This window comes from Rhinolophus hipposideros (assembly GCF_964194185.1).
Source record: "Rhinolophus hipposideros genome assembly, chromosome: 15".
NCBI classification, from domain to species: Eukaryota; Metazoa; Chordata; class Mammalia; order Chiroptera; family Rhinolophidae; genus Rhinolophus; species Rhinolophus hipposideros.
Window position 1 is genome coordinate 60,840,409 of NC_138061.1, and position 12,054 is coordinate 60,852,462.

Here is a 12,054-nt window from a genome sequence, read left to right on the forward strand (position 1 = left end):
AGCCCTGTTATGAAACCTCTCAGCTTTAGCGCTCTCATCACTAAAATCTGAGATCATAATAAATGCACCTACCTCACAGAATGATTGTGACAAAACGAAAAGAGGGAACACATGCAGACCACTCAGCCCGTGATCTGGCAAGTAATAAGAGCTCCATCCGAGCTGGTTGATACTCTGGTCGCAATCTGACGACCATATTGACCAGCAGCCCTACAGTCCAGTAGGGACTCAGTAAAATGCGCTGCCTTTTACTGAGAACATGGAGGGGGCTGATCAATCTACATTCTTTTCATCCTCAGAACAGCCTGCAAAGTAGGTTCTACTATGTCTGTTTTACCTATTGTAGACTGGAGGCTCAAAATCTATTGCAACCGACTTGCCCATTAGAAAGTGGTTGCAATTAGAAAGCGGTAAAGCTCCTCTTCAGAACTGGGTCATGCTGACCTGGGAGGCCATGCCCTTTCCAGAACACCAGGCCGCTAAGTGCAGTCGGCCTGCTCTCTGAGAGTCAGGTTCTGGCCTCAGGGATGGTGAGACTCTGGCCCAAGTATGGCTGTGGGGCCAGACCCCCACTCTTCTGCTTGCTGACGACAGTATCAGGAAGGCTGCTTAATTTTGCTGATGCATCTCTTTTTGCTGCTGTTTAGAACTGCATGTATTTTTTATGTCCAATATTATTCTAGGAAGACTGTAAGGCAATTTATAGGAAAACAACGAATAAAATAAAAATCAAATCAAAAAGAAAATTTAAATGTAAGCAACTGAGGAAAGATAAAACAAGTCACAGGAACAAAATGAGTCCTAAAACGAGGCTAAACTAACGCACACCATCATAACCTATACCGCTTATGAGGAAGCCAGAGCAATAACGGCCACCTCCTGAAGCCCGTTGTTCTCTTTTCCAGACAGATATAATTGCAGGTGCTTTCCTCCAGTCAATAGCTGTGGAGCCTGCTACACAGTAGGTACTCTATAAACGGCTATCGAGTCGCTGAACATTTATTGAATGCCCACTCGGCACGCGATGGTCCACAAATGGGCGATAGTTCTCAGCCTCAGCCACACACAGCTGTAGTCCATAGACCCTGTCCTCTGCCAAAGCCGGAAGGCACATCCTCATTCAAAGAAATAGCTTAGTTCCCAGGATGAAGGGAAAGAAGGTCACCGCAGTTCCAGATAAGCCTGGGATTTGCTATGTACACGGGACCCGTTTTCTGTAAATGGCATGGCACATTGCCTCCTGGGCCTGCCTTTTGCTCCTCTCAGGCATGCCTTAACTGGGGACAGCTCACAGTTCTGTAGGCGCCTGCAACAGAGCCTCGAAAAGAACCATTGGCAGCAGTGAATGGGCAATGTGAGGTCTGAGCAGCCCCGCAAGTAGACACCCATCTGCCCAGGCCAGGACGGGAGGACACATCCAACCCAGGAGGGGCTCCACACGTCACAGAGACAGATGACAATACTTCGGGAGGCCAGCACGGTGCACTGGGGACATGTACCTGCAAGTCACAGAGCACACGGACTTCTGATGAAAGTAAACAGTAATAAATCATTTCTTGCCAGAATACCAAGGAAACTGAACAGGCTACTTTTCTTTGTGGTGACCCACGGAGTCGGGGCAGCAGTCCACAGGGTCTCCACTGGGAGAAACTTTGAATAGAGCCTCACAGTGAGCAAGCATCATAAGGCACAGGCCTGTGGCAGGCAAGCCTGCCCCCTGGGACCCACAACCCAACACTGGCCCTGGTCCATTGCACTCTGGAGCCATGCAAAGGACGTCAAATTCCTTGTGCACCCAGAAAGTCTTACGATATTGGGGTGAACTAGCACCCTCTCCCAATTCATCTCCTTCTCCAGGTTGAGTACTCTCAGGTCTCCCTCTGACCTCATTGGAGATCCTCACTGCCCTGACTCCATTGACCATCCAGCTGGGAACCAAGCTCTCTCCTCTCTCCTGTGCTTCAATGCTCACTTCAGCAGACTTTCAGATCGTGGAGCAGGGCGAGTGCATAGGGACTAAGCTTCCTTTGCGGGGACCCTGTGCTTCTGTGAGCTCTGTCTTGGGGCACATTAGCTGTCTGGTGCTGCTGCTGCTGCTGCTGCGTTGGCCCCACTAACTCCCTGACCATCTGTTCCAGAGAGATGCTCACAGGTTGATGGGCTGTGGAATGCCCTGAGCCTTCTGTCTCAGAAAACCTACTGGGGTAAACCTCAAGAACACCAGTGTATTATGCACCTGGAGAGAAGCCATTCTTTCTTCATGCCTTTAATCTGAGCAATTGATAAATCACGACTCCTTCTTCTCTCTTGTCAGTTCTCTCTGCTCCAGGGAGCAAAGGGAGGCACAGAATGTGTACTTGATTAAAACCTAGAGAAAGCCCAAAAGCCTCATTTAACTTAATTAGTTCTACCCCTTTCCCCAGTTTTGCAAACAAGCCTCTGAATGGATGAGTCACAGGCCCCACTCCTCGGCTTTTCCCGGATTGGGTGTAGGCTCAGGTGCTCAAGATGGGAAGATCCCACTTAAGCTCTAGGAGGTAGGAAAAGGGAGGTGATGGGGCTCAGAGCACAGAAGGAGGGCTCAGCGGACTTGCCTTCTTCTTCCAACTCTGCCAGTAGCTGGCTGAGCGACCCCAGGGGTCAGTTACCCTCTGAGACCTTTGGGACATTAAACTGATGCTCTCTGATGACTCCTTCCCCTCCAAATGGATGGTCTTCAGTGCTGGAATGAATGTGTTAATCAGGCAACTGGGGTTTGCCCCTAAACCTGGGCAGGTGTTCACCTTTTCACCTGGATGGATATGTCTGCCACATTTTGGATTTTGGTAGACCAAGACAGAGCCTGTGCTTAGGGACTCCTCTCTGGGCTCTATAGTTATGCCCTCTTCACCCCCCAGGATGTCATGTCACAGAGGACCCAAGACTTCGCTATCTCTGAGGACAGCAGCCCTTGTTAGCAGGCTAGTTACTGGGAAAAGGCCACTGAGCTTACCTGTGCTCTTCACTTCCACCCTCTCTGGGGAGGCCAGGTCACCTAGTCAAGGACTAAGGTAAGCTCTTGTGGCAGTGAACAGGGGTAGGACGATGGGAGACTATTCTTCTCAAGGAGGTTGGCCAGGTGTCCAGACAGAGAGCACTTGGAAAGTTGATGATGCCCCAGGGAACAGAGAAAATAGGCTCAAAGACGGACTCGTACCAGAACATCACACGGAAGCAAACTAGACACTGTACTCATTTCCGGTGGAGAGTATCTGTTTGCCTTGCTTTACGCTGAATACTCCTGCTTATCCAGCCCTCTGCCCACTTCCCCAACATGCCTACCATTTGCTAGTGTTAGTTACCAGGAAGCTGATCTGGGGAGGATGGGGAAGACGCAGGTGAAGAGGACCAGGCCCCTCCCAATTCCGGTAGACAGCATCTGCCCCCCTGGCCCAGGTACTGATGACTCTGGAGTCCTTCTACTTCTCTGGCCCCACTTTTTTTTCAAGTCTCCACATTGACTCTTCCCATGTTGCATTTATTTTAAGAAGTAACTATTGGGCCCTTGCCAGAGCCAATTAATTGTTCATTTAATTTTAAATGACTGGCTGACTCCTACTCATCCTTCAGGCCTCAGGTGTCACCTCTTCTGGGAAGTCCTCCCTGGTCTCCTGGGTTTGTTCACAGGCCTGCCTCCACCCCCAGAATATCCTATCTGTCACACTTACTGCCCTGTGCTGACTTTGCCTGCTCACATCACAGTTCCCACCAAGACTATACACCTTCATGGGAAAGGACCACATACTTCTTCTTCCTTATCCCAGCACCTGGCACGGGACGAGTTGGGGGTGGGGGAGGAGCAAGTACTGGTACATAGTCTCGTGCTGAGGAGACTGTGATGAATAAACGAGTTGGCGTTGGCTCTTCTCTCCTAAGAAGAGGGTACCCTCCAACCCCAGCACAGGTGGCTGCTGGGCCTACCTCTGGGAGAAGAGGTCCCGGTAGGGGCTGCCATGCTGCAGGGCGATCCCATAGCCCTTGCTGCTGACGCTGTTGCTGATGACAGTCACAGAGCAGTCGTCGTCCGTCAGGGCTGCATACTCCACCACGGCCACATCCCACAGAAAGGCATAGTTCCCCTTCTTTGCCTGAAAGACCAAAATCACCACGAAGTCAGGCAGGCCTGGCCTGCTGTATTAGCTTCAAGCAGTGAGGTATCTCCATGGTGGGATTTGAGGGACCCTCCTAAATGGTCCTTCTGCGCACCAGCCAGCACAGCACACTCTCCTCTGATTTTCGGGTGTACAAAGTCCACCGCTGTGGTTAGACAGGAAAGGACGTGATGCTGCCTCGTAGGCTCCAGTGCAGCACGTCTCACAGGGGCGTGGATCTATGTCCCTATTAGCAGGCTCACCTTGGAGCCTGCAGAAAGGCTGACCCCAAGGAACTGAGATTCTTCCAACCAGATATTTAGGGGGATCACAATAGTATCCATTTAACATTCCTACTTGGAATTTGACTGAGCCCTGGGTAGGCTGAACGTGGGCGGTGGCCCTAAATTCAGTGGCCCCAACTTAATGTCTAAATCGTGAATGTGCAAGGCCTGGGGAAGACCCCGTTAAGGAGAGGGTCCTGATGATCACGGGGCCAGGCTAGGTTGCTGCTACCCGCTTTGCCCTGCACACACAAGAATGAGCACATCCATACGCGCACGCACAAGCACATCCACATACAAGTATACATGTGCATGCGCACATGGATGTGTACATGCACAGGATCAGGTTTCTGGTGTCACCGTCTTTGTCAATGCAATGCTTCATTATTCCACCAGGAATGTCCCGGCAGCCACAGCTAAAATCCTACTCCACTCCACCCATTCATAGAAGACACTCAATTCTATCCCGAGCCAGAACTCTGATTGTGCCCAGACTTTGGGCACTCAGAAAAAAAGTGTGCTGCTTTGTTTTCTGGAAGGAGATGCAAACTAGGCATTGTCACTTGGCCAGCGTAAAAGTAAGCATAATGCTCTTCATGCAGCAAAGTTTCTGCTGTTATTTCTATAGTGAGCACATGCTTCTTTGATTCCCCACCCCCTCTGACCACAACTCCCATGAGATGTTAGAAAGACCTCAGTCTGGGCTTGGTGGCCAGGCTGAAACGTTACAGACAACAGATGGCCAAGCTGACAAGCTACAGGCTTTATGGTGTTGTCGAAGGTATGTTCCTGTCTCCTTCCTTTATTCAGTTGCGTCTTCATATCCACTGAGACTTTCCAGAGTGCCATGGCTGTTTAGATGAAGCCAGTCAGATCTGAGTTCTCTTGGGACCCTAAGAGCCCACGAGCCAACGTGGCTCATTTTCTCCTCAGAACTTTTCGATCAGAAGAATTTGTGGGCAGAATATGGCATTCCCTGGCAGAAACAGGCTGCTCCTAGCTATTCAGTTTTGCACAACGACCTTGTAAGAAATGACACACTTGTACCACCCATTGACTTTCACCTCAGGAAGCAATTCAAGTATTACATCAAATCCTCAGTCCTTGAAATTGGCCAGGCCCATTTCAAAAGTCCCTAAAGGACTTTGACCCAGGTTACAAAATTACCCGTACACCCATTTCTCTCCCGCCACACAGAAAGATAACAGTCTTTGAAATTTTTGTCCTGCTGACAAACAAGTTTCTTCATGAAAAGTTATACATTTTCAAACTCTTAAGTTACCGAGTTTCTCAGCAAAATGTTGACTTATGACCTAATATTTGGTGTTAGCCTGACTTTGGAGCATTTTATATCCATGCTCACAATTCAACATGACAATCAGACATTGTTATTTGTACGATTTCAAAAGGGCATGTCATGTTGAAGGAAGAATTAAGATCAGGTTCACATCTACCTTTCAAGTGATATTCCAAAAAGGAAAAAAATAAAAAAGAAACTGGACCAGATGGAGTAGAAACGGACTCTGACAAAAGTCTAGCCATCTGAATGGGGCACTTAGATTTCTTCAAGACACAAGCATCTGTGACTCCAGTTTGGGCTAAGTGACAGGTGAGCACAGTCGCATAAAAGAAGCTGCATTTATAGTCCTGCTGGCCTAAGCTCAAAAGACAGATAATGTGGAAGAGATGCTGGCAATGTCTCAGCTGCAAATCCCTAATCGGGAAGGCAGCAAAGGAGAGAGGGGAAAGTAGTTCTCCTTCTTGAGATGCTGAATGACCCCAGCTCCTCAATTTCCAATTTGTAATCAGGCACTAAATTTACTATTGTATTTCTTATGTCTGTTTCAAGAAGCATGTGCTGATCTCCAATCTCCCTGACAATGCCAGAACGGGGAGGACCGGGAGAGGCCTTCGTACCATGTCTTGTATGTGGGCCAAATCAGAAGCTCCAACTGCATGGGACTCTAGTCTCATGCCACACTCTCCATCACCGACATCCCTTCCCCACTTTCTCAGCATCCCAGAGCTTCCTCCTCTCTTAGCTCCACACTGAGGAAAATGCAGTACCAAGATCTCCCCTGGACTTCCCAACTTCATCAGTTTCCACAAAAACTTTCAGGACCTTGCAGAGGTCTCCCCAGACTTTTCTGCATTGTCACAGACACTGTGTGAGACAGAGGGCTTCTTTGGTCTGACTATGTTCTTAGGAACAGGTCAGATGCCAGCTATAAGAAGCGCAACCATCATGGCTACATCCCCTTTACAGAGACCCTCTTTTTGCCCCCATGCAGAATGAGCTCCAGCCCCCGCAAAAACTTGTAAGATGTGCCTCTTCCTTGTAGGATCAGAACCAGTTTTACATGTGGCCTCTGATAATTACTTATCCACCGTCTTATTCCGTGCTGCCTATTATTCAAAAGCTCTGGCTTCTTCATATGTAGGGGATGCCAGATATATCCAACATCTGCCTCCAGGAGAGCCCAGAATTTCCTCTTTCTCTTCCCTCGTATCATAAGCTCATCCTCTTCATTTCTTGAGTCTGAGAATTTCCACCATTTTGCTCCCAGGTCCAGCCTCCTCCTCTGTGGGCTCCGCCTCTTATCTATTCCCTTCTTCCACTGGGAAGACTTTTCTACCCCTCTCCCTCCACTTTCCGTCCCCTCAACTCCATGTCAGAGACCTCTCCCACTTTGAGACATTTTCATTTCTTATTTATATTAACTACTCATTCTGTTGAGGATTTTTTTCCACTTTCTTAGATGATTTGCCAATAATTTCCATAGCTCTTGGGAGTCTTGGGCTGTAGTCTCAGGACCCAAGATAGCCCTAAAGGGCTCTCTAGGTTTCTATGCAGAAACACAAATATAAATGTCTATAACGTAAGTAGTGGAAAACAATAGGATGGGTACACTATCATTACTGTTCTGTATACACATGAAGTGTAACATGCAAAAAGATGAACAGGATTGGTACATAACTGAGTGGGATTAGGGAGTTTAGGACAAGCTGATTAAATTTTTTTCTTTATTCTTGTTACACAATCTATGCTATCATATACTACATAGGCACCAAATCTTATCTCCAGCCTCCTGTGTGCCCTTGGTGCCTGGAGGTGCCCTTGCCATCCACAGAACACAAAGCCTGGCAGAGCTCTCCCTTTTCACAGGGCACTGGCTCCCAGACACTACCCAAACACTTGGGAAAGTGTCCTTTATATCCTTGGCCTGCATCTGAACATTTTGCTTCATTTCATTCTCCCCTTTTGCTTATAAAAAAAGAAAATGAGAAAACAAAAGGTACTTGGTTCACACATAAAAAGAATAGATATGAGGACTTTAGAGAAAGGAGGAAAACACAGCTTTGACATTAGAGAAAGTCAAGGGCATCGGGGCATCCATTTGCGGGATGCCAGGACAACAGCAGGTAGACAGACCACCCCTGGCTTGTCTCCCAGCAAGCATCTTAGCAGACAGGATCCAAGCCCTTCCCTGAAGCCCTCTCCGTCCCCAGACCACCCACACACCAGAGCGCTACAGATGGAAAGGGACAGAGATCAAGAGGGTGTCTGTCCCCAGTGCTTAGCGCATCCTCCTTCACATTCGGGGTAACATAGTCAGCCTATATCACTAGAGGAAGGTTAGGCACCATCAACAAAGCCACGAGTGAGCTGGGATGCTAAGTGACTTGCTCTCTGCTGCTCCACACTGGTAATACAATGAGATTGCATAGCCTGTCATTGCACCACTGGTCCTGCCCAGCCCAAAACTCACTCGGAGCACAAACTTTCAGAGACAATAGCCTTCAAGACAAGAACTTCATTAAGCTCTTCTACTCCATCCCAACTGCTTTTGGAAAGGGGCAAGCCACCACATTGTTACTGAAACGACAATGCTGGGGCTGCCCAACATCAAACACAAATGTTTACCGGAGAGGAAGTGCTGAAGGAAATCAGGCGCCTGCAGTGCCAGGTACAGGGAAGGTGCTGGGGCCCTCAGAAACCTGATTCTCTTTCCATCCATGGTGTTACTCTGAAGGGCAGAACATTAATCCCATTTTACAGATGAAGTAACTGAGGCTCAGGAAAATAAAGTAACTTGTCCCAAACAAATGCAGATAGTGAGTAGCAGAACCAGATGGACCTGCCGTTCATCTGCTTCCAAAGAAGCCTGTGCTCTCCCTCTGCCCTGCCTGGACTCATGAAGGGAGAGCTGGGGAAACGGCTCCCCATGTCCCCACCCTCTGAGCACTTCCCAGGAGAATGCTGCTGGTGACCGAACACACTGAATTAGTGATGATTGTGTGTCTCCAGCTTTACAAACAGAGGTGGTTCATGGAGCTGTTGAAACACTGGAGCTGTTGAAACACTGGCAAAGGGAGGACACGGGGGCCTGCACCATCTGTGTATGGAGTCGTTAGGATATTGGGGACTCCTTTGGGACATTATCCATCCTCATGTGCTTTCACCGTCCAGTGACACACACATTGCCTCTCCTTAGCAGCCTTCACCCACCAATGCAGGCTGAGCTCTCTTGAGTATCCCATGTCTTAGCTTCTCTGGTCATGCTCATACAATGGCAACTCATTGCCACACACAGCCTGCACCCTGGCTCAGTGACACCTGGGTTACACACGGTGCCAAATCACCAGACCCAACAGTACAAACCCAGGCCATCTGTGGAGAAACAGACAATTTCACATTCTGCTGGTAGGAGTGTGGGCTAGCATGGTATTTCGGGAATGGCAATTTAGTGGGAGAATCAAATGCTTTTAAACGTTCATACATGGCGATTCTACCCCTCGGGATTTATCCTAAGAAATAACTGAGTTCTTGAAAAGATGTTGGTACAAAGGTTTTCAGGGCCACACTGTTTAAACTAACAAGAATTGGAAACAATATGAATGTTCAATAACTGAGAACTAGGAAATGACAGTATTAGGTGATGGAATACTATGTTACCGTTATGATGGCGTTTTAAAAGAGCATTCATTATTAAGGGGAACAATTGTCTATGGTAAACAAGAGCCAACCTGGGTTCTGGACTGACTCCCACTGTTTGGATCCGAATCCCAGCCCCACTGCTTCCTGGCTGTGTGAGTGCAGGTACATCGCTTAACAGCTCCAGGCCTCAGTTTCACTGGATGTGCAATGGTTCATCCCTCACAGAGTTCCAATGAGGATTACGTTTCTCATTACACGTGGCATGCTTGGGGACTTGACTGGCATATGGTTAAGTACTAAAGATTAGGTTGGTGCAAAAGTAAGAGCGGTTTTTGCAATTATTTTTAACCTTTAAAACCGCAATTACTTTTGCACCAACCTAATAAATGACAACCAGCATTAATTATACTGTTTAGTGAAAAAGAACCTGTTATAATAGAATATTTACATTGTGATAGCCTTTTTAAATTATTATATAAAAACTTTCTGTTTATGAAGAATCAAATCCAAGCACCAAGTACAAACAAGGGTGCGCTCTGGGTGATGCCATTGCGGATGACTTCCTTCAATACTTTGTGCTGCCCATGTTTTCTGCAGCTCAGCAAGCATTTCTTGTGTGATTGCAGCTGTCCAAGAGGGTAATGTGAAGGATTCAACGTCCTTCCTTGACCATAATGTAGTGAAAAGAGCAGGACAAACCCACTGCCACACCCCAGATCTTTGGGGAACTTAGTCTCAAGGGCTAATAATGGCGTCCTAGAGGATTATTCTGAGTGTGCAATTACAGGACACAATGCACCGTACCTGGTGTATGCTGAGGGCTCGACACAAGCTCCGTTTCCTCCTCCTTCCTACAGTCCCCAGCTTTATTCGAATCCATCTGTCAGCTGTTACTGAAACATCTTTTCTCCCACCCACTCCTCTCCTGCCAGTCATTCTTCCACTTTGAGCAAGTTAGTGACATGTTCTGTTAGTGTGTGTGTGAGTGTACACATGTATGTATGCAATTGTGTGTGTGTGCAGGTGTGTGTGTGTGTGTGTATAAGCACCACAGCACCCAAGGAAGCAGCAGAGAACTGAAGTCAGTTACGAAGCACGTGGAGAACCCCAAAGGGTTCAGGAAAATCAGACCTTCAATAGCGATGAGAAGCCTACCTCTCCCTGGTCTCTCAGAAGAGTGAGAAAAGGTTGTCCAAAGTGATGTAAAAATGCAGGGCGGATCATCAGCAGGTGTTCACAGCCCTCCAGGAGGCTGTAAGGAAACCTTTCACCCAACGAGTGAAAGACAATGACCCTTTACCTGAATCAGCCCCTGGACCAGCAAAAGCAGGCAAACCAGGGCAGGCTCAGTGGGAGGGGCACATGGCAGCTGAGCTCGCCTACAATTAGTGTAATGGCTGCTTTCCTGAAGTGTCCACAGGGTACAAAGTCAATTAGGATCCTGGCTTTAAACCAGAGTGAACAGAATGGAGCTGGACAATGAAATAGCACAACCAAAGGGGTGGCAAGGCCATCTGGTGTGTGTGTGTGGTGGGGGGGGAGCAGGGTGCTGTGTGTGTGTGTGTGTGTGTGTGCATATGGCCATGAACACTGGCATGACTGCAAGCCTGCAGGTTTGTCACGATGGTCCCAGTGAGGCTGCCCATTACCTGGGCAAAAAGACCTAGAGGATGGAGACGTCCCAAGGCTACAGCGCAGACAACGGCTACAGACAGCCAGGCAGTAAGCCTGCAAGACAATTTCTGCAAAAGATCATCTGTCCCATCCTGGTATTGCTGTGTCTTGGACTGACCCAATCAGTAGGGAGGAGCACAGCGAGGGCTAGAGAAAGTGGCATGTGATTCCTCAGGTCACCAATGCCCTTCTTCTTATAGGATCTTCCCTTTCATTCCTTAGCTTTCTTTACAGAATCTTCAACTCTACTTCATAAGAAGCATGGCATGGTATGTGAGTGAGAGCAAGGGTCTGGAGACAGGCCGACCAGGCCCTTCCCTCGCATCCTTGGTCAGCCACCTGAGCCCTCTGATCATGAGTGACCCCTTTGGGAAGACAGGACTAGCAAGCCTCACAGGCTCATACAGAAAGAGACAGCACGGCAAGTGTCTGAGGCACTGAAGGAACTCAGACAGTAAGACGCCATCCTCACGATCATTATAATCATCACTAGCATCATCCTCAGAGCTGAAAGGTTGGATCCTCATTAAAATGCAATTGTCTTGGGGGAAATCACACTTGAAATTGTCCTTAGCCATCAGCCTGGTAAATTAGAGGGACTGTTAGACTGGGTCACAGTCTTGGCCCGGTGACTGACTCACTGCCGATTTATATAAATGGAAGAGAGTCCATTTATAGAGGCCTTCAGGTCTTCTCCAGCTTGAACATTCTCAACGTCCATCATATAGACCAGTGGTTCTCAAAGCATTTTCCCTGAACTACTTGAAAACTTATAAAATGGAGCACTTATAAGAAATGTAAACTCTCAGGCTCCATACCAGACCGCCTGAATAAGAGACTCTGAGAGTGTGGCCCAACGATCTGTGTTTTCATAATCTCTCTAGGTGATCCTGATGGTGCTAAAGTTGAGATCCTATGATATAGACCTCTGTGTCAATTAGTTTCCGATCTTCCCTTGTAAGCATGTTTAGAAAGGGACAGAATATTACGGCTCTAGGATCTTGGATTAGGGCACTAAATATTAATC

At 47.9% G+C, this 12,054-nt stretch overlaps 1 protein-coding gene across 1 annotated transcript in view; it reads right to left on the reverse strand.

Moving 5' to 3' along the window:
* Window positions 1–12,054, reverse strand: part of GRID1 (glutamate ionotropic receptor delta type subunit 1) — a 760,849-nt gene that overhangs the window by 13,122 nt on the left and 735,673 nt on the right. Inside the window, exon 14 of the mRNA XM_081074063.1 lies at window positions 3,961–4,127. Within this exon, the coding sequence (XP_080930189.1) occupies window positions 3,961–4,127 (167 nt within the window). The remainder of the gene's footprint in view (window positions 1–3,960; window positions 4,128–12,054) is intronic.